This window comes from Terrapene carolina, unplaced genomic scaffold (genome assembly GCF_002925995.2).
Source record: "Terrapene carolina triunguis isolate 2854851 unplaced genomic scaffold, T_m_triunguis-2.0 Scaffold234, whole genome shotgun sequence".
Lineage (NCBI taxonomy): Eukaryota > Metazoa > Chordata > Testudines > Emydidae > Terrapene > Terrapene triunguis.
Window position 1 is genome coordinate 3083079 of NW_020664585.1, and position 23134 is coordinate 3106212.

Genomic DNA, 23134 nt, shown 5'->3' on the forward strand with positions numbered 1-23134 from the left:
CAGCCAAAGTTCTTGAGGAGCTGCAAACATACCTACCGCTCCTCTGAGCTGTAGTAAAGATGATATCGGGCCAGGCCCTCAAGTGGTGCAAATCAGCATAGCTCCATTGCCCAGGGATATTTTAAGGCACTAGACCAGCTCATGTAAGAAACATGAGACTTGTCAATCCTATGTGCTCATATAGTGCTGCAGAAAGTAGGGGCAGGAGGGGTCAAACCACAGCCATTACTGAAGCTAAACTCCCATTGATTTAAGTGGTGGGTTTGCCTGAGTAAGAACTACAGAATTTGGCCCAAGAGTGTAAAACTGGTAAAAATGATCAATGTGCCAAAGGGCCTATTTGCCTATCACGGTTACTATTTCGAGACGGGCTTTGCACTGCGGTAGGAGGGTTTATAAGCATTTCCACCCACCATTCCACTTCTCTCTCTGCCAAATATTCCCTGAGTTATTTGTTTCCCTATGTCAGTGTTTCCCAGCACTGAACCAAGCCATAGAATTTATGTTGGTAATAAAATTTGTCATGATGCCAATCAAATTGCAAAGAGTGTAATGACCTTTTATTATAGTGCAATCCCTTTCCTAATGACATTTGCTCTGCGAAAAAACTGATTTTGCTTTCAGATGGTTTATTGGGGGCATCCCATAGCCCTTTGCTACATAAAGAAACAGGGAGAATGTGAACCTAGACAGACCCTTAAAGGATAATGCAAATAGAGAATTCTGAAAGTTCACGATAAGAACTGGAAACACATACACACCTGCTGGTTTATAATGGCGCCATGTTTTTTCATAATCTGAGTAAACACAGTGCGTTTTGGGGGAGTTTATTTGTACCTTTTGCAGCCTACCTAGTAAAATGACTAGTCATTTTAAAATAAGTCAGTCATAACTTAGGACAGATTTCCCCTGAAAGACTGAATTGTAGAGTCCTTGAAGTCATTATAATGTGTCCATTATTAGTAATGTAAGGAGACTGTGGCTTTCTAAAAAAATCCAGAAAGAATGAAGCCATGGCTGTTTATCAGACAGTGTGAGAGCAAAGCAGAACTGCTGCTTCTGATGCGAAGTAATGCTATGTATAGATACATCAATCCATGGTCTTTATGGAACCTGCCACGCCAGCCCTGCCCATGATATAATCAAGAGCAACTGAATGTAGGATGCAGTGGTCAGGCTAGCAACATGAAAATACATTTTCACTTAACCCGAATGGTTCCAAATCAACCTAACATAGTAGGAATGATGATGATAAATCTCACGCTCTGCCTTGTAACAACTTCACCCTGCACAAGAGCACAGTGTACGCCTGTATTGATATCAAACCTCTGTAAAGAGAACCTGTTAAAACACCAGCATTATAAAGTTGGTCCCAGCATTTCAATGCTATGCTCTAAATGAAATGCTTTCTCCACTCCCCCTCCTGCCTTTGATCAAAGGATGGGTCTTTCTTATGGCTCCTCTCTCCTGGTGTGGATTTCCAAGCTGGAGGTGGAGAAGCCCAGTCAGTGTGACACTCCCCTCCTTGGAGCTGTCAGGAGCAATAAAAAATCCTTCCCTTCTCAAACTTCTTCAGCTTGAATCCTGCAGGATTTGCATCAGAGGCAGAATGTCAGAGCAGAACTCTCCAGTTCAAGCGGCTAGCCTTCCCAGGCAGGATATACGAACAAACTCCAGCCACGCTGCCAACCCTGTGTTGCTCACAACCCAAACGGATTCCCGGGACAAGTGGAGCAAAAAAATGGATTTTCTTTTATCCGTGATTGGATTTGCTGTAGATTTGGGCAACGTCTGGAGGTTCCCTTATATCTGTTATCAGAATGGAGGGGGTAAGGACACAACTTTACTTTTTTAATCCTCTTCTAAAGAAAAGAAAGTGGCTTTTTATTTTTCAATTTTTAAAAATTTATTATTTCTTTCTTTTGTTTAGTTGGTTCTTACAGCGTTTATTGTGAACCCAGAAAGTTCGGTGAATGACAAAACTTCTGCTGGGATTTGTCTCTCTTTTCTGTTTTACCTGTTCTTATTTTAAATATCTTTCCAGAAATGCTGATCCTCATGAGATTAGAGGTGTGAATTTATGAATATGGGAGGGGAAATGCAATTTTTATGATTAATATACAAGTTTTTAAAAAAGAAAACGGAAAATGTCGAATGGGACCGAAAAGATCAAATCCTGTGTGGTTGTTGTTAACTTTGCAGTCTTCCCAGTTTGTGAAACTGATCACTTGTGATGGCTTACATTTTAAGATCATCATTTCAAATGTCCAAAACATCCTTGCTTTAAGATTACTGTGCAGGATTACAGGTGTAGGGCTAGCACAGTCATGGGCTTGAAAAATAAAGCCAAATAGCTCCTTAAGGAGCTGTCCATGGTACTAGCCTTCAGCACTAAATAAAACAGACTTCAGTAGTTCAACCAATTAATTAAACATTCCAATTATTTCTTCCTGATAGAAATAATTACCTGAAAGTTCAAGACAAACCAGAATCCTGATTTTAGAACAGGTTTTCAGCAACTGATGAGCAAACAAACTGTTTTAAATAAACAAGAGTAGAAAAATCCTTTTTAAGAAAGTGAAAATGTGGAAATGGAGACTTTGTGCTGTTTGCAGAAGACACAGTGGATTCAATTGCCAAAAGCCATGGGCATTTGGGTATCACACCTTAATGCGTGGCAAATTAGAAGAAAATAATTAATGCCATGCTACACACTGCAGGCTGGATTCTGATCTCAGTTTCAGCCACGTAGATCCAAAATATCTACACTGAAGTCCATGGAGTTATTCTGAGTTAACCCCCGTGAAACTGAGGGCAGCCGTTAGCTCCTAGCTGTCAATTTGGCCTGAACATATTTTCCTTAAACGTGCCAAGTAAATATAAATGTAAAAGCCATTTAATAAAACTGTCAAAACAATCACAGGGTGTCTTAAATAAAGGAAAGAAAGAGGAAATGGCACAAAGAGAGAAGTAGAGAGAGGGCAGGAGAGAGAGAGCACACATCAGATATGATTGGTTTGTCACTTACGCTCTAATATACATTAATAAAAGTAATTGTGTTTTAACTGGCTTTCCTTCCTCGCAGACATTCTGCTTTTGTCATACAATAGAACTTACAGAACTATTTTCACTCTCATGAAAAGGCCATTTCCTAAGCTCTCCTTCCAAGACCAACCCTCTGCTTTCATAAAAGCCAGTTTCTGGGCTTCTCTCCCTCAAGAAAATTGAGTGTTGTGTAAGTTGTTACAGTTGTGGGCTGCAAGTTACCTGCAAAGTAAGAGGAAACTTTTAAATTCTGTCCACTGTGAACACTTTTCTTTTTTGATTAACATTTAAAACACTCCCTGAAAGTAACGAATAGCAATGTCCGCTAGCACAGTCCTGTTTCAGTCAGGAGTTTGCAACCTTTGCTTTCCTTGCACAGAGAGGTGCGCAGCATTTGTTCTCTTCCTTGGCAAATGATCAGATTCTATAAAGAGCAGGCTAGAGAGACTGTCATGAACCAGGTCTCAATCATTCTATGCCCCTGTTTGCATTTCATGCAACTATTTCTGCTGACCTCCAGTAGGATGCACGTGAATTGCTGCAGCACTACTTGTCGGGGGGTTTACTGCTCCTGGCAGGTTATCAAATACATATTTCAAGCAACAGGCTGGTTAGCCTAGTTTCTAGCTGCTTTAAGAGGTGCTCTGGGGTCCTAGTTGTACATAAAAACGTAAGAACATAAGAGTGGCCAGACTGGGTCAGACCAAAGGTCCATCTAGCCCAGTATCCTGTCTTCCAACAGCGGCCAATGCCAGGTGCCCCAGAGGGAATGAACAGAACAGATAATCATCAAGTGATCCATCCCCTGTCGCCCATTCCCAGCTTCTGGCAAACAGAGGCTAGGGACACCATTGTACACAGGATTGTTTGTGCCTCTCCAATCTACAGCTGTAAAGGGTGGAGTTACAGTCACTGAAAACAGCCAGTCATTAAACAGCATCATCCCCCTTCGAGCTAATGGACACTCTGACAGCACTAGGGCTGAGAGTGCAGCTTTAGTGACTAGTGCTTGAACTCTGCGGTCAGAAATCCTGCTGGGAAAGGGTAACGTGGCTTCTACAAAAGGTGGCCAGTGGTAGCAGGTGCTAGTGTTTGGGGACGGATGCCATTTTGTTCCTGCTCAGTCGCCGCAGTTTGCTCATGCTTGAAAGGACACGGTCAGAAGAGCGAGCGTGGTTTTGAAGCATCCTTCCCCAGGTTACCAAGAACGACTCTGCTCAGTGGAGCTGAAAGAAGTGTGGGGCTGCCGTGTACTTTGTCAGGGTGCTGGCTGTTTGCTTTGTGCTGTGCACAGCGCGGGCTGGCAGCCTTCCCCTTTACAAACCGTTTCACTTTCCCGTTCTCTTGCCCCTGCCCGACGCCACTGAGTTTTGGAGTCAGGCTTTTGACCCCATGAGGGAATCTATAAGCCCATGCTCCTGTGCACAGAGCTCCAAAAGGGGATGGAGCCAGAGCTCCCCTTCCGCTCTGGACACCCTCCTGGGGAGTAATAAGCTGCCTCCTGCACAGGTTCAGCCTTTGCAGGCCTGGGAGCTCTGGGTGGCATTCTGTATCTGCAAGGTACAATGCTTCCCATTGCTTCCCCTGCTCAGCACAGCTCCGCCCTGCCCCTCACTCTGGGCTATGCTTAAATGGTACGACCCAGCTGAGCCAATAATAACCGAGCTCTATATCCCATCTGCGCCAGTCCCCGCATGGCAATGCCTGTTCTGATTGTAAGTGAAGAGTTCAGAACAATTCTTCCATTCTCCTCCCCCTTGAGACCCAGCATCATGGGTTACATCTGCGACCTCAGGTTTCCACCGCTATGCTTTACATTACAGGCGTGCTCAGGGTCAGGCCCCATTGTGCTTGGGGCTGTTCAGACATCTAGCAAGACACCGTCCCTGTTGCTGGCTGCTGCGGTAGCTCAAGCCCAGCCTGTGGCCCTGAAGTGGGGCGATGGTGGGGATGAATAGCCATGAATTCCCTTGAGATCCAGGTCACTTTCCTTCAGTGCCTTCACTTGCATGGATCTGACACCACTGCCGCCTTTCAGCTGCTGAGAAGGCATCTTCGCCCTTGTCCTCTGGCTTTCTGGGGGTCAGTGTGACCGTGATGTCTTGGAAAATGTGTTTAGTGAGTCCTCGTTTTACAGCCCAGGCCAGAACCAAATTACTATGGTGAGAGGCTGTTCTTGGATTCCCAGCCTGAGTCTGCAGTTGCAGGAGGCTTGGATAGTTTCGAGAAGTACCCAGATTTCTGGATGCTGATGCAAGCAGGAACCCAACACCTTTGCAGGTTCACCCCCGCCTAGTCACGTACCTTCTTGAGCAGAAGGAGTTAAATGTCCCTTGTTCACATTCACAGGAGCTCTGGTGACGCCCACATCTCCCTACATGACCCCTTGCCAGTGGCCATTCATCCAAAGGAAAACCCCACATGTGCACTGGATAGTATAAAGCAGCCCTTTCCTTGGGTATGGGACTTTCAGAGAGAGGAGCCGTGGGGGGTAAGTTAACTAATCCCGATAGGATAATCTGATGAATAGAGAGAGCAGTTCCAGTTAGAAAGAATCCAGTGGGCACAAGTCTAGCCCTAGTAATTACTGCATCGTCATGAATAATGCAAATTACAGCATTAATTATTGAGTTCATTGAGTGACGATACATATTCATTGGGATTTTCTCTGTAGAGCCTTTAAAACCTGAAAGGTGCTTAATATCTTATTCTCTCCCTTCTGATCGTCTGCACGGCCCAGTGTTACAGCCAATCCGTCTGTTCCTGGCTAAAAGGGGCCCCCTTATGGACAGGTAATGACACCATCACACACACACTTCAGAACATCCAACCACTCATAAAAGCCAGTGCGTTACCACAGCTCGTAGGGAGAAAACGTTGATTCATTGGCTCCGTTACATACACGCATGTACCCAGATAGTGTTGTCGAGAATTTGCAGTATGTCTCACAGACACTGAGCCCACTCAGTAAACAATCTCTCATCTACATTCCCACACATTGCATGGAGGACGGGCCCAATTCACCTTTAGTGTAACTCCACCAACATCAACTCCGCGGGGAGCTGGGGGATCGGTACGTACCTACCTGTTTGCAGGCAGGTCTGCTACATAAAGGGGTCCCTTGTTGTCAGCGCTGGGATGCTGATGTGGGCTGTGTAGGAAGAGGTCTCTTCCAGTGCTTCCATGAGGGGTGCAGAGCCCTTGTGCACCCAGTCCTGTATCATTGGGGTAGCAGGAAAGCCACAGCTGCAACTTGGGGGTGAAATCCTGGCTCTGCTGAAGTCAATGGGAAAACCCCCACGGATTTCAGTAGGGCCGGGATTTGAGCTCAGGTGCCCACCCCGTGCTCAGAGAGGGGCAGGATCGTGACGCAGTCCTGGAGCCCAGACATGCTGTTTCAAATAGATATTCCCAACCCATCTGGCTGGCTTGTGAGTCTGCCTTTGCTGCTGTGCATGCCATGATGTTCTGTGGTGGTTTTGCCTCTCTCGCTGCAGGGGCCTTTCTCATTCCTTACACGCTGATGGCCATCTTTGGAGGAGTCCCTCTCTTCTACATGGAGCTGGCCCTGGGCCAGTTTCACAGGACAGGAGCTATCTCCATCTGGAAACGCATCTGTCCCATCTTTAAAGGTAAGACACCCTGCCCCCACCCTGGAAACTCAACGTTCACTTAGCATTAACGGGCTGTGTCCTCTGCTTTGCCAAACGGAGAGAAATGAAGGTAAATTAGAGTCCTGCTGCAGGTAGGTACGTTGTCACCCCCTGTGAGATGCATTTGCAGTAATATTTATAGCTCACAGACAACACCTCTTCCATGTCTCAACTGCCCCTCCCTCCCTGCACACAGAGCCTTGCAGCACACGGCTGTCCAAGCTCCCCAGCTCCCGGGACCCCTTCCCCTTCTCATTTCCCTTCCCACAACCTGTTCCGCTGCTCCTCTTAAAGCAGCAGTGTCCAAAATATGGAAAACCACAGAAATAAGTAGCTGTCACAATAGGGCAAATTCATCCCAGATGTAACTCCATTAACTGGCCTGACACAACTAACGCTACTAGCAGCGCATGGGAATAAAGCCCCCATCCCTGGAATCCGGTGCTCTGTGTACAGCTCTCACTCAGTCCCATGGAGTTATGCAGGGATGCCATGACTGATGTGGAAGAGAACCAATGCGCATGGACTGCCTGGCTTGCAGGGATCCCATGATGTGCTCCTCTAAAGACCTCGCCCTTCTCTCCACACAGGCATTGGCTTTGCTATTTGCATCATCGCCCTGTACGTCTCCTTCTACTACAACACCATCATCGCCTGGGCCCTGTACTATTTCTACTCCTCCTTCACTGGTACCCTGCCCTGGACCAGCTGTGACAATCCCTGGAACACCCCCAACTGCACCAACTACTTTGGAAAGAGCAACGTGACTTGGACCACCTTCTCCAAGTCGCCAGCAGAAGAGTTTTATACGTAAGTGCATGTAAGTGGATTACGTGACTGGGCTAGGGGGAAATCTCTCGCTCGTTGGCATCCAATCACCACAGCGCCTCAGCACGAGGGCCTGCTATGCAGAGTAGCAGAAGGAATGATCTTTGGCATTTCCATTTCAGGCAGACACATAATAACACTGCTTTACATTTTCATTTGGGACTCTCAGCAAGATTTACAAACATGGCTCCCGCTGCTCCATGCGGTGGGTAAGTAGTATTACCCGCATTTCACATACAGGGAAACTGAGGCATAGACCGGTTACGTGATTTGCCAACCTGAGGCCCTTATACATAGTGAGCCAGGGACTGGGTGAAGAGCAGCATGTAGGAGTCCCAGTGCTCAGGTTTCAGCCTTACCCTCTCAACCATAGTTCTTACAGGTCAGTCACAGCTCAGCAATGTTCCTTCTGGGGAAGGGCATTCTGGACTGTGCATGCCAGGGGCAGGGTGTCAGATCTGGCCATTACATCAGCCTCCCAGTGGACAATGGCTCAGCATTCCCCCTCTTTCTTGTATTACCCTGTTTCCCCGAAAATAAGACAGTGTCTTATATTAATTTTTGCTCCCAAAGATGCGCTAGGTCTTATTTTCAGGGGAGGTCTTATTTTTCCTGGAGCTTCAGGGCCTTATATTCCGGGGTGGCCTTATTATCCGGGAGGTCTTATTTTCGGGGGATGCCTTATATTACAGCGAGAGGCAAAACTGGAAGTAGGTCTTATTTTCGGGGGATGTCTTACTTTCGGGGAAACACGGTAGTGACTAAGCCGCCGGGGTTTTTTTGCCACAGGAGGAAGGTCCTTGAGATTCAGAAATCCAGTGGCCTGTATGACGTCGGCGGGATCCGCTGGCAGCTTCTCCTCTGCCTTTTTCTCATCTTCACGATTGTTTACTTCAGCCTGTGGAAAGGAGTGAAAACCTCAGGGAAGGTAAGGAGGGCTCCCACACCTGTTCTTCCTGTCAGTGTCCGAATGAGTAATAGCTTCATATTCCCAATGCAGAGGCATCATACGGCTAACGCAGAGCCTGCTGCACTAACCCTCAGGGCCTGCCGTGTAGACGCACACCCCTAGCACTCTGCATCTCACAAGCAAGCACCTCAGCAGAGGAGCCTGGTACAGCGCATTCACTGCGCTTGTGATCTGTTGTAGTGGATGGGACTCCCTGGCAGAGCGGGGATTGCACATGGCCGGAGGTCTGCTGCCCAAGGATTGTTCACCCATGAAATCTGGGCGTCATTTCAACAATAAACACACGTGAGAACTCTGGCGTCTGCTCCCTGGCAATTTGCAAATAAAGGAAAAAAGGCAAAATTCATCCAATAGATTGTAACTCATATTTGCTCTGCCGTCTTGGGACAGTCCATAAGAAATGCAGGTGGTTTTCTCCTGCAGTCTGTCTGCCTCATGTTCTCACTGCTCCAAAGCTTCCGACAATGTTACTCACTCCAGTCCAGGGCTAAATACAGTCCCTTTCAACAACTGAAGGTGCCCTTGAAACTGGGCACCCCTTGCTTGCCAGCCACAACGGCGGGGTTCTCTCTGTACGCTGTACTACAGTCTGCAGAAGAAGAAATGGGAAGCAGAAGGAAAAAACATACCTCCTTGCCTGATTTCCAGCAGTGCTGAGTAGAGTTGTGCAAATAATTGATATTTTGGTTCAATGGCAAGTAAAAAAAAAAAATTCACTCCAACCCCAAAATGAAATTTTTTGAAATGTTCAGTGAATCAAAAAGTTGGAAAAAAAATCATGTGGGGTTGAATGAAATGTTTTGTTTTGATTCCAAGCATTTAAGGTTTTGTTTTAATTTTTAAAAAACAAAATTGAAGGGACAGTCAAAACAAAAAGTAATTTTGAATTGAAAAATTGAAACATTTTGACTTGCTCAGAAGCTGTGTCTGTTTTTTAACTGAAACAATTCAGCCAGACCGACACAAATTCCCCACACATTTCGGTGTTGCCAAATCTGCATTTTTCACGGACACAAGATTTGGCGGAAGGTTTTGGCCCGCTTGTGCGGCGTGCCCACTTGGAGTCAGTGGGGGATCAGCACAAATCAGGCCTCCAGATAAGCACATAGCGTAGAATGTTGTTGTTAGGATCAATTAGGGCAACCTCTGTTCCGACTGTTCTATCTGAATGATCAGTGCATGCACAGTCCCCGAGCAGCAAACTTCCCCCACCGACTCCCAGGTCAGACCTGGGAATGCACAGATGTAAGAGCTCAGTCTTGCAAAGACTAAATGAGGTCATCTAGCTATTTCCCTACCAAAGTTGTTACCAAGTCCCCCCACAAGCTGTATCTATCATCCTTTCTCAGCAGCACAGCATCACCTGGGAGGCATGAAATTCTTTCCTACATTTGCCAAAGGCAATGAGCGAACCCATTCTAAGCTGAGCGCACTACTGATCAGCGAGCCAGGGGCAGACTCCAATGTCACTGAGGTTTGGAGAGTCATTTTCTGACCCCGCAGCTGAGCGATCATTCCAAACGGTGGCCACTAAGACTGAATTCCATTCGTCTCTCTCACCAGCTCAGCCACAAAGACGGGAGGCCGTTTGACACAGAGCGTCGGTGACGACCCTGCAAATATCTGCATTAATTCTTTGCTGGATGTGACCTAGAGGAGTGGCCGGCGTCTGTCTCTCCTGTCACTGAAACCCTTGTCCGGTCTCTCCTTTCAGGTGGTGTGGGTGACAGCTACGCTGCCTTACATCGTCCTCCTCATACTGCTGGTTCGGGGAGCTACTCTGCCAGGGGCTTGGAGAGGGATCGTCTTCTATCTCAGACCCGACTGGGAGAAACTCATGAGCACTGCTGTAAGTTACACCCAGCAGATCCCCAGCCCAGGCTCTGACCTGCTAAGGAGCACTCCTTGCCACTGGGGGTTTGTTGTATTTAGCGATGTATACAGGAGCCATCCGAGAGCCTGGAAGATGCTGAGACAGGTTCAATGCTCCGTTTCGTTTTTATATTTTAAACCATTTATGTGACGTCAGAGCTGGCTTAACAGCCCTGGAGACATCAGGCCTCTGCCTGTCTATCCCAAGACAGGTATAGCATGGACAGACACAGCTGAACTCCACACATGCCAGCCCAAACTCAACACTCTTGGCTACATGAGGGACAATCAGAGGTGTAGAATCTCTGCCAGCACCAGCCAGGCTGGAGGCTATTGTGTTGACTGGGCACAGGCCTTCTTCTGCCACGTTGCCTCGCCCTGCTCTGAGTGTGGCATAATGGTAACGGCGCCCTTCCACTGCTGGAGCTACAGGCTGGGGCTACGTCATGGGGGGCCTTTAAGAACATAAGAACGGCCACACTGGGTCAGACCAATGACCCATCTAGCTCAGTATCCTGTCTTCTGACAGTGGCTGGTTCCAGGTCCTTCAGAATGGGGCAATTACCAAATGATCCGCCCCCTGTCATCCAGTCCCAGCTTCTGGAAGTCAGAGATTTAGGGACACCCATGGCATGGGGTTGCGTCCCTGACCATCTTGGTTAAGAGCCATTGAGGGATCTATCCTCCATGAACTTATCTAATTCTTTTTTGAACCCAGTTCTACTTCTGACCTTCACAACATCCCCTGGCAAAGAGTTCCACAGCTTGACTGTGTGTTGTGTCAAGAACTACTTCCTTTTGTTTGTTTTAACCCTGCTGCCTACTAATTTCATTGGGTGACCCCTGGTTCTTGTGTTATGTGCAGGGGTAAATAACACGTCCCTAGTCACTTTCCCCACACCAGTCATGATTTTATAGACCTCAATCATATCCTCCCTTAGTCGTCTCTTTTGTAGGCTGAACAGTCCCAGTCTAAAGGCAAGGACAAAGACTTGTAAGCAATGCAGTAGAGAAGGGGGGACTCAGAGGGAGGGGCTGATGTGATCAGAGCAACCAATCAGGGAGATGATGCTAGCAGCAGCGTTAAATGTGCTTAATGTGACATTAATTGCACCTGCTGGATCTCCCATCCTCCCACATGATGGTACATCTGCTGTATTCACCTCAGCAAGCAACTGCCTTTAAATGCCACCCCAACCCCCCCCCCCCCAGCTGCCAGTGCTTGCGGATTCATTTGGCAGAGACTCCCAGCGCAGATCTGCGAACCAGAGAGTAATAGGTTCATTATTCCTTCAGAAAATAGAGGCGCACTGGACAAGCTCTTGGAAATGTAAATCTTTAATTGAATCACCCATCTCATTTGCCGTCGAGTGTTATTTATGCTGTGTTTTCGCCCCATCTTTGTAAAGCGGGCCTGACAATAGACTTCCTGTCTGTAATTACTGCAGAGCTGCACTTGAGAATTTTCATTAAAGGTAATCAGTGATATACTTTCCAATTAAAACCTTTCATAACAGATACACGGCCAATCATGCTGCAGCCATCACTTCTTCCAGGAACTGTGAGCCAAGCCCCAGTGTAGCTGGATGCCAGGAGAGGGTTTGGGTGCGCTGCAGTTTCACATCCTCATCCCTTCTCTCATCCTGATTTCTCTGCTTAGACTGCAGCTGAATTAGGTGTCACTGTTCAAGTTCTCTGCTGCTAAATTACCCGTGGAAGGACACCTGCTTCCCTTCACCCTAGAAGATCCATCTCCCCAACTCCTCCCTGTGTCTGGGGTGTCCTTCCAGGAGGAATTGGGGAGCAAGGGCAAGCAAGGGAACCACATCCAAGAAAGAGTAGTCAGGGAAATATATTTAAATAGGGGTCAGCAATGTGACACACAACCCCAGGGCTTGTCTGCCCTGGGACCTCACATTGTGTTAAAGCCGGTCCCTGAGCTGCATGGGATCTATGACATTGACACACGGAACACCCGTCGGCACTGCGAGAGTGGTGCAGAGGGGCCACAGTGTAAACAAGAATCTAGCATGGAGCGTTCAGCATTGGAGCAGCTGCTTGCTCCCTGGGGCTAACCACGACCTGCTGACATGATACCCTGGCTATACTCAGTTGTGCGTAATACCATGTTAGTTACCACCACTCCTCTGGGCCACGCTCCAGAGTGATGTAATTGCCCAGCGCAGACGAGCCCAGTGAAGAGCAGACACACATATAAGGCACAGTGCCACAGGCAGCCTGGCCAACCTGGGATTTTTTTCAGCGCTTTCAAAATGAGGCAAAGGGCACATTTCAGAAACAGACGGTTAGAGCTGCACTCCGTTACACACGGCCTGGGGGTCAGAGAGAACGCAAAGGGAGCTGACCTATTTGTGGTGCCCACATTCACACCCCATGAGCGGGAGGTGGCCTGTGTGTGTTTGGGAGATGGGCTTCCTGGCCGGGTCACAGCCCCTGGGATCCACCCGTCCTCCTGCCTCTAACTCAGCGTCTCTGCTTGTTTGGCCAGGTTTGGGTTGATGCTGCTGCCCAGATCTTTTTCTCCTTGGGCCCTGGGTTTGGTGTTCTTCTCGCACTCGCCAGTTACAACCATTTCAACAATAACTGTTACCGGTAAGAAACCGCGGACTCTGCCCTGGCAGACTAGCCAGCAGCAGGATGTGAGCCGAGCCTCCCATGAGCAGCAGAACACACAGAAAACTCACCCACATTGCACAGGCCAGCACGGGGCAGGCTCCCTCCCGCGGGCCTGCCACTTGTCCCCCCTTCTTGCCTGCAGGTGAGAATTCTAGTCCTTGGGCTCCTCACTGCCTCCGGTGCAAATGGAAGAGCCAGAGGAGCAAGCTCTTAGAACGGGGTTCCCAGTTCCTCTCTGCCGGGTACAAAGGTGCAGCTGCAAGTGTTGAAGGCACAAATTGCCCCTGCAGAAGGGCAGCTCGGCCTCTGCCTGAGCAAAAATACCCCTGAAAGTGCCAGGCCTATGTGATCCCGCAGTGCGCCCCGAGCCACATCCGGCAGGACAGTGAGCCCAAGCAGTGGGATGGGAGCCTCTGCCAAGGGCCTCCAGCTTCCCTCTTGCTCCCATGCAATGGGGGGGGAGGGTATCAGCAGCCACTGCTCTGCTGTCTGGGAATGCTGCTTCTAAGCAGTCAGGCACCTTCCCGTGGATTCCCAGAGGGCACTGGGGGCTTCCATGGGATTGCTCAGCTGGGTGGGTCTTAGAACTGTCTCTGCCCTCCAGAAAGAACCAGTTTCTATGCTGTTTCTGCACATATCGGTCACACCCCCAACAGACAGGGCCAGCTCCCCAAATTATTCAGTGCTCTCATCCTAGCACCAGGGGAGACAGTGCTGTCACCTGGACAGAGGGCTGCCTCAAACCAATTGTCACTGCAGGATCCAAACTCCCAGATGTGCAATCTATGGGAACCTCCCTGGAAGAGGAGCGGCCAGGCACTTCGGAGCGCTAATCCCAACTCTAACAGTGTAAAGCCTACTCCGTTCAGCACAGAGCAGGGGCAGCCCTCTGGCTCCTGGCTGGTTGACAGTGTCCCAGAGATTGGACTCCCCAGGTACAATCCAAATCCCAGCACTTACCCCTGTGGGTGCCCTAGCCCATGGTGCTTAAGGAAATTCTGTCCGGCTCTTTGTTCAGTCCTAAGCAAGCAGAGTTGTCCTTCCCAAACATGAATCCTGCCTCCAGAGCTGGAAGCAGCAGCGGTCCTGGCCACTCAGGTGCATGGGAATGAATCCCTCTTGTGCCTCATGATGTGAGCAAACTAAACCTCACTTTTACAGCTCTTACTCTTTATGGTTTCTTTGGGGAGGGGGATAAGGGGAAGGCTTTGGGCCTCTAGGGACTGGGGCTAGAAATGCAAATGCAAAAACAGTTTTTGAAATACCTTGCCCTTCTAGTCACCCGCTCCCGTTCTGCCTTCCAGAGACGCCATAGTCACCAGCGCGGTGAACTGTCTGACCAGCTTCCTGTCAGGGTTTGTCATTTTCACAGTGCTGGGCTACATGGCTGAAATGAGAGACGTGGAGGTGGAAGATGTAGCAAAAGATAAAGGTTTGCCTCCCTTACACCTGTTAGCCTTGGAATAGTCCCTTCCCCTTAGCCCTGGCCAGCTCTGGATATCAGCAAGCTGCCTGTCTGGAGCCATGCATTAGGGACTGGGGGGTGAAACCAACGTCCTGAGCATCAAGATCTGAGTTATGTCCCTTGCTTTGCTGTATGACCCTGGGCAAGTCACTTCCCCTTTCTGTGCCTCAAATGTCCCCATCTATTGTAAGGAAAGACAATTCTCACCGACCTCACAGGGCTTGAATTATATGTGTCAGTACAGTGATCACTGCATGAACGTTTAGATTCCAGACCACGACTCAGGTTGGAGCTTTCCTAGAAGTGTCAACGTGCTGGAGTCACACAGCTGCAAGTGGGGACAGAATATGATCCTCTGCAAGCTAACAAACATGGGGTGAAGTTAGGGAGCTACTGTGTGTGGTGCCCACTATTGGTGACTACAGAGACAGTAATGGCCAAAGGTGAAATGATTAGACTAAGCAAGAGCGAGGTCAATTGGGCAGTGGAATAACCTGCCACAGGAGGGGATGGAATGCCTGGCGATCCGGGAAGGGAAATCCCAGACTGGTAAGCCCTGGCAGGGTTGAGTAAGGGCAAGATTTTCACAGACATTTATCTGCCCCTCATGCCTTTGAAAATCTCCACCTAAATGTTTTTCCGGCATGGGAAGAAAATCATCATAAGCAGAAGGCAGATGCCCTGGGACTTTCATAACACAGACTATTTTCATAGCAACCGGATGGAAGGAAATAACCTGATGTTCCCTTCTAGGTCCGAGTCTCCTTTTTATCACCTACCCTGAGGCCATCGCAAATATGGTGGGCTCTACCTTCTTCGCCATCATATTCTTCCTCATGATGATCACTCTGGGGCTGGACAGCACGGTAGGTACTTTGATTTCCCTATGGGGCGAGAGCAAAATGATCCAAGAACGTCATGATTGTACGTTCCAGGCCCTTCGCTCCCAGAAGGGTTACTTTGGGGTGGGACTTTTGGTCATTGCTATATATCATTCAAAATTGGGGGGTGCACGGGTGGGGGGGGGCAGGAACAGTAACAAAGAATATGCCATCTGTACCTCTCTAAATATGACCCAGGTATGGATGAACTCAACATGTCTTTGATTCCTCTCTGTTCAGTAAGGGCCTCATCCTGCTTCCCCCAAAGTCCATGTGAGTAGAATATTGGCTTCAAAAGAATTAGGACTGGGTCTTGAGCAATACTTCCGGCAAGCTGTGGGAGCAACGCGTGCTCAGCATGTCTCGGGATCAGGCCCTATTCCTATTTGGTGTTACTTGGCCTATCAGTGTTCCTTACAAGCCCCCAAGATGCTAGAAGAACTTGAGCTTTGGTAGAGCTGGTTAAGAAAATGGGAACAAACAAAAGTGTAAAAGTTTTCACCAAAATAAAAAATAAAAAGGTTTTCATGTTCTATACATTTCATTTCATCTGAACATTTATTATAAGATTTCATGATTTTTTTAAAAAATGTGAAAATAAACCCTGGTAAACCACGTTCCCCACAGCTGATAACAACTGCACAGGAAACTGTAAATCAAACCCTGGGAAGGGGTAAATTTTACTCTCCGTTACATGGGTGTAAATCACAAAAAAGACCAATGAAGCTAATGAACCAACATACACATTAATGGGATTGCACCAAGAGCAGAATTTCACCCTGTGCTTCATTTTTCTGGCTCACCCAAATGTCTTATCTGGCTGCTTTTGCAGTTTGGAGGCCTGGAAGCGGTGATCACAGCCGTAATGGACGAATACCCTCACATCCTAGCAAAGAGAAGGGAGCTGTTCGTACTTGGCCTCATCACCATATGCTTTCTAGGCTCTCTCACCACCCTTACGCACGTGAGTAAGCCTGAGCCACATTAGATGCTACCTCCTTCCTCTGCAGGCCCAACATCACAGGCTTTGCAAAAAATTCAGCCATGAAAACTGGCTACAGCGAACATAGAGCCCTGTTCAGATCATCTTTTCCAACCAGAATGACTTTGCATTTGTCAACATTGAATTTCATCTGCAACTGCACCACCCATTCACCTGGCTTGGGAAGGTCTCTCTGGAGTTCTTCACAACCTTCTCCACCCTCAACTGGCTTGGTTAATTTTGAGTCACTTGCAAATTTTGCTACCTTGCTTTTTATGCCATGTCCCAGATCATTAATAAATATACTAAACAACAGTCCTAGCCCAAACCTGAGGGAACCACTATGGGTCATTTATTGCTATTGGTTTTGTTCATGTCTCTTAGCCAGTTCATAACACAGCTGTACCCCTCACCCCAAAACTAATTAGTTTCCTTGAGTGTGGGACTTAGTCAAAGGCTTTGAGAAAGTCCAAATAAGCTTGATCAGCTGGCTCTCCATTATCCGCTATTTTGCTGACACATTTAAAACAGTCTAGTCATTTGAAGTGTCCTTGTTTTCCTTTTCAGAGCCCATCCTGCTTTGTTGGTATGTTCCTGTTACGTGGGGGGCGGAGGTTAACAGAACTCTTCTCTCCCTTGTTTTACACCTAGCTCCTCTTAACTTGTCCCCGCAGACTCCCATTATACTGACTCCCTCAATCAGCCAGCTCCATGACTCGCACCTGAGCCCATACCTAGAGGGAGAGAAAAAAGTCTCCTTCATTTTCTTCTTAACCCCTTCACGCCCAAGCACCACATGGGGCTTGTAGGTGTCAGTGTGAATGGAATGCTTGAGAAAACTAGTGCAACGGAAGTGGCTAAAGTCAGGGCCGGCTCCAAAAAAAAAAAAAAAAGCCGCGATCGCGATCTGCAGCGGAAGGTCCTTCGCTCCGAGCGGGAGTGAGGGACCGTCCGCCGAATTGCCGCTGAATAGCTGGACGTGCCGCCCCTCTCCGGAGTGGCCACCCCAAGCACCTGCTTGCCAAGCTGGTGCCTGGAGCCGGCCCTGGCTAAAGTTCAGCATTGCACTTCCCACGTAAGAGCCACTACAATCACAGCCTGCTTGTGTTTGTCATTCCAGGGTGGAGCATATGTTGTCAAACTGCTGGAGGAATTTGGTGCCAGCTGCTCAATTCTGGCGGTGGTGTTACTGGAAGCAATAGCTGTGTCGTGGTTTTATGGTAAGGAGAAAAAAAATCCATCTCCACAACTAGGCTTATATTATGCACCAGAATAACCTATGGTCATGATCCTGCAAAGACTTACACACGTGCTTTACTTTATGCACATAAGTTCCAGTGACTTCAATGGACTCCTCATGGATAAATGTTTATATGTGCATGAATCGTTCAATGGCTGGGGCCAACAATGGCCACCTACATGTGCAGCAGTTCCCAGCACTTTCATGAAACTCTTTCTAAATAAGTCCTCTGCTCTGCATGTGCTGCCTGATTCTTCCCTGCTGTGACAGTGACACCATGTCTGTGATTTTCCTGCCCCCCGTACAGGAATTCAGAGGTTCTGTAATGATGTCAAAGCCATGCTGGGCTTCACCCCAGGGATATTCTGGAAGGTCTGCTGGGTTGCCATCAGCCCTGCCTTTTTAGCGGTGAGTATATTTGTCCCAAGCAAAAAATTAAGTTTACAACTTTCCTTTAACCTTCTATCAAGCAAGTCCCTCTCTGGCTTGCTGGAACTCTGGCATGCAGCCTGACTGAGGCTGTGACGCATAGATGCCCATGCACAGTTTCCTGTCCAGTTCATGGTGACAGAGAAAACCACTTGGATGTGTCAGGGAGAAGGGCTGCTTATGGAAAGTCTCCCCTTTGTTTGTGGTAGCAAGAAATCAATAGGAAACTCTTAAGTTGAAAAGGGAGCATGACATGCTGTCTGTACTCACTGAGACTGCGTATTTGTCAAAGAAAAAGCCATACAATATATGCTCAGGCTCATAAGAGTCTATGTACCATGGGCCAAGCTCACAGCTGGCAGCTGCAATTCAGTTAAAGTCAACACAGTCATGCCTGCTTACACCAGCAATGAATTTGGCCCTATCATGTCCCCCTTATGAAATAAAGCTGTTGACACTATAGACTACAATGTACTGTGGCTTAACCTGCCAAGTTTGCTATTTTAAATGCAACTCTAGTGCTATGCTTTGTACTGGATCCATCACCTTTGAAGTGCTAACCTTTCACTGGACTTCAAAGAATGCCCCATCTGTAAAATGAGGAGGATATTCATATTACCTACTTTGCACAGGGAGAGGGATTGTGAGGATTAATTAATGTTTTAAGCACTTTGAGATTCTAGGTTGTCATCAAGGCAGAAGGGAAATGATTTAGTTATACCAATCAGACATGTGACTGGAGTGCAGTTTTCTTCATCTGATGAAAACCCCACAAACAAACTGGATCAGTGTTAGGAATATCATTCTGGGAAATGTCAGTTTAAGATCCAGATTGGCCTTTAAAGATTAGAATACAAATAGAAGAGAAATAAGAGCATTAAATTAGGCTGCATAATAAAGTTCTATTTACAGTGGGATTGGTGAGATGTTGTACATTGATTTGATTTAATTGGAGAGCTAGTTCAAGGTGATGCTAGTATAATCATGAACAAATAATTCCATGAGGAAAAAACCCAGTGATGCTGTTTAAATGGCTTTTTATCACATTGTGCTCTACCGCCACAGTAGCTTTCTAAATTCTCCCAAACACTACTGCCCCTCCATTCTGCATTTTATTTTCCTTTTTTGCCCTTGGAAGTTTTAAACAAAGTCCTAGACAGAGAGAGAGAGAGAGAGAGAGAGAGAGAGAGAGTGTGTGTGTGTGTGTGTGTGTGTGTGTGTGTGTGTGTGAGAGAGAGAGAGTTTGCAGTGAATGTTCTGATGGTGCCATTAATACAGCAGTATCTGTTCACATTATAAGTAGCAAAGTATCACACTGAAATCACAGCTTCTCCTCCAGCAGCAAACACTAACGAACTAGAATTTCTAAATTCAATCCCAGGCCGTTCCCCTTTAATAGGAGACACTGACAGTCTGCAGAGCACCCGAGTTGTAGTTGCTGAGCTCCCACCAGGCTGCATGAAGCTTGTGTACAAAATGCCACCCATCTATTAACATTCCTGGGGGAGTGGCACAGGGGACGGATACTGAAATGCAGGCCCCGTAAAGGGACACTCCCGGGGCAGCCTGAATGGGATACATCTGGCCTCAGTCAAGTTCCCGGCGGACAGACGGCCACATCACAACACCAGCCTCACAGCTGGCACCTTTACTGGCAGTGCAGGCAGAGAGGCCATTGGCTGAATTGACCCTGGAGACTGAACTCTTCTTAGATCAGGGATGAGGCACATGGGTGGGGCAGAATGAGGAAGCTGGCACCGCTGCTGCCTGGGCTGGAGCCGTTCTGGGGAGAAAGACAGTGAGTCCGTCTCCAGGATTGTCAGCACAGGACCTTCCCTAGCGCTAAACTCACTTGCAAATGTACCTAAAAGAAGACATTAAACTCATAAAGCCGAGGGCTAAATGATCCACCCTAACTGATCCCCTGGGAATTCAATGAGGTTACACCAGGGATGAATGTAGTACCCCCATGTGCTGGAGGAGCTGGCACAGCACCTTGCACTGCAGAAGGTCCCATGACTTGCTGGTGGAGGGGTGGGGGCATCCCAGCTGGCCTGAAAGGAGTCTGTCTAACCATTGGCCTCTTTAGCCTTTCATTGTACAGACAATTTGTCACGCCATGTGATGCAGTGCAGTGGCCCATGTCACAGGAGGAGCTTTGTCCTCTTCTGACAATTAACCAGTTCCCTCTTCACAAGAGACACCAGGCCAGATTCATCCCTGGTGTGAATCCACTGAAACTGGCTGAGGGGTGGTTGTGGAGCATGTGACTTGACGCGCTGTTCCGTGAATGTGCTCGTCTGACATTGGTTGTGTTATCTGTTAACAGTTTATAATAGTCAGCTCTCTCCTGGACCAGCCACCGCTCATGCTGTTTGACTATCGCTACCCCGAGTGGAGTATCTCAGTGGGGTACCTCATAGGAGCATCGTCCTTCATCTGTATCCCTTTCTACATGGTGTACAAGCTGGTCTGGACTCCTGGATCCCTTAAGCAGGTCAGGAAGAGCTGAGTGTCACGCGTCACAATCCTGGGTGGGCCAGATATTGTGGGAGCCAGCGTTTGATGCAGCACATTTTGAAAGACTTGAAAGGGATCAAGTCTTCAACAAGCCGGCAGGGTCTGGAAGCTCTGTAGAAAAGTTCTGCTCATCCCCTAGTGACTGTGTTCATGTGGCAATTAAATCATGACAGATGAACTGATTTTAAACTGGCCCAGGCTAGCACTGTTGGCCTGCCCAGCCTAGGCCAGCAACAGTCATTTTAAAGCCTTTCTCGGGGCCTGGCTAGGGGACCATGGCGCCACGTCTGGAATATGGCTCTAATGGTTATCCCTAGTCTACAATGGCCAGAACTCCTCCCTGGCATACCCCATTGACTTTAACTTGGCCCACTGGGTTTATATTGCATTAGCCTGAATCTTTCTAAAACCATGAGGACAAGCAGTTCCTCTCACAGGCTTCAATCCCACATCACACTGTAGTGACCAATCTGAGAGCAGCCCAGTAGGTTCCAAAGTCCCTCACTCCTCCTCAGCTGAGGGAAAGCCCCCATCTCCCATCCAGAGGGCTCCCGCACCCCACGCACAATTACATCAGGGGCCGTCCTGCCCGAAGAGAGGCATGTCAGCATTAACCCGAGAGCACAATGCACCTGCTGAGCTGTAGTGCCATCATTTCTGATTGGCTTAAACTGCACCAGGCACCATGGTGCCATCAACCACGTGAGAATCACCGGGATGTGCCCAGGCTTCTGGCATTTCAACGGCATGTGAGAGAGGCAGAAAATCTGCCCAGCTTTTGTCCCAATTTGGCACCAGTTACATTAGCCACCAGAGCCGTAGGTAACCCCTGGCTTTTTCTTTGCTTGTATCCTCTAGCGTCTAGCAGTGTGCATTCGACCAGAGAAAGCCATACGAGACCAGCAAGCGGATTCAGTATGTATGTCATCAGTGCCATAGTCCTACGGAGCACACAAAGGGACATTAGACTGCTGTTCGGCTTTACTGTTACTTACCAAACCAACTAAGAGACAGGGACGAGAAAAGCTGCCATCACTGTTTAAACTGCTCCCCTGCTTCTCTCCCTAAGAGTTGTACCCACTGGCCAAAGCTCGCCACAGGGTGTGGAGAACACACCTAATCCACCGTCTGTGGGCCACGCCCTCCTGCCATAGCACCTATACACAAACCGGCATCTCTGTAAAAGCCTGTACTGTCCAGGTCTTAATAATGGGCTCGATCCAATCCCCATTGAAGGCAGTAAGAATCTTTCTGCAATGAGAGCTGGATTGGCCCTTAAATGTGTCTGAGGTATAAATAAAATTTTAGTCTGAGTGGAAGCCTGATTGTTATAGAAACACAGAGACGTAGGACAGGACGGGACCTTGAGAGGTCATCTAGTCACCCTCCCATGCTAGTCTGGCAACAACATTTATGAAGTGGGTTGTGCTCCCAACTCCCCTATGACTATACCAGTGTTAAGCCCCGAAGTTGCTTCTTCTTCCATACCTGCACCGCCTGCTTAAATGTTAGTTACGCCATTGCAGACGTGCTTCAGCTTCAGCTGAGGGCACAAACAGACCCAACAGAACCGCTGCCTTTGGAAGCACAACGATTCCCGGTACCCAGACTTCCGCCTCCTTGTCTCTGTTACAGCACATTGGAGCATTCCACAAAGTGGAGCGGCTTGGATTGCCATGCCTGGATGTCCCTGTAGCCATGGGGAGAACCACTGGTTGGAACTCTATCCTGTGTCATATTTAAACCTAAATCCACTTCCCTCCCATCACTCTTCAGGATTTCCCAGCTGGGTTTCTTGTTATCAAGGAGATCTGGTTTAGAGAAAGGGGTTGCCCCTCCTCCTCAGCAGCCCTTCCTCCTCCCTCCTGCAGTGGGGTTCGGCTGCTACTTCATTAACATTGCGCCGTGACCTGGCTGCTAGATCAGACAGGTGCAGAAAATGGACTGCAGAGGAGAAACCTGTTCTTCACACACATGTAGGGGGAAAGAACAGCCGGGTGGGGAGAGTAAATGGATGTGTGTGTACATTTTTTGCAATATTCGGAGCCAAATTCAACTGGCAAACAGCATGGTAAGTTCCATATTAGATATAACTTGTCCAGAAAATAATGGTAAGGCATAGAGGAATGTAACTTGTATCAACGTGTAGCTAGGTGTGCAAAACTAGAGCAACTGACATGCTGAAGGAGCCCAGGAGTGTGGTGTATCATAGGAGAAACAACTCATAGGAAAGCATAAGACAAAGAGAGCGCTTGATGGTGATCACAGTTACCCTTTGTACATCCAGAGTAATTCCACTGACTTCAGTCATACTGCTCTAGTTTTACAGCAGGATAACTAAGATCACAATCTGGCTCAAAACACTGCATGCCAAATCAGCACAAGTTACCCTCTCTTGCAACTGACATGCATTTGCTAGCCCCCTGACACAGCATCCCCTGAATGTGGCAGACAGACTTCCGTGGGAGGTGCACCTGGGTCGGGTATCAAAGTCCCCTTTCAAAGAGAAAACAAAGCACAAGTAGCAAGTATAACTCACAAAACAAGCTCCTCTCATTGTTCACTTGGTTGAAAGTCATGATGCCGAATTCAAAACCACTTGGGTTCCAGCT

General features: G+C 48.0%; 1 protein-coding gene across 1 annotated transcript; it reads left to right on the top strand.

Moving 5' to 3' along the window:
• Positions 1–1609: 1609 nt before the first annotated feature.
• LOC112104219 (sodium-dependent serotonin transporter-like) lies at positions 1610–22265 on the top strand. Its single transcript, XM_026657006.1, has 14 exons — positions 1610–1829; positions 6543–6677; positions 7289–7508; positions 8316–8454; positions 10211–10345; positions 12878–12981; positions 14310–14437; positions 15224–15336; positions 16184–16315; positions 17454–17553; positions 17881–17981; positions 20332–20499; positions 21381–21437; positions 22158–22265. The coding sequence occupies exons 1-14, from the start codon at positions 1610–1612 to the stop codon at positions 22263–22265; spliced, it is 1860 nt and encodes a 619-aa protein (XP_026512791.1).
• The last annotated feature ends 869 nt before the right edge of the window (positions 22266–23134 follow it).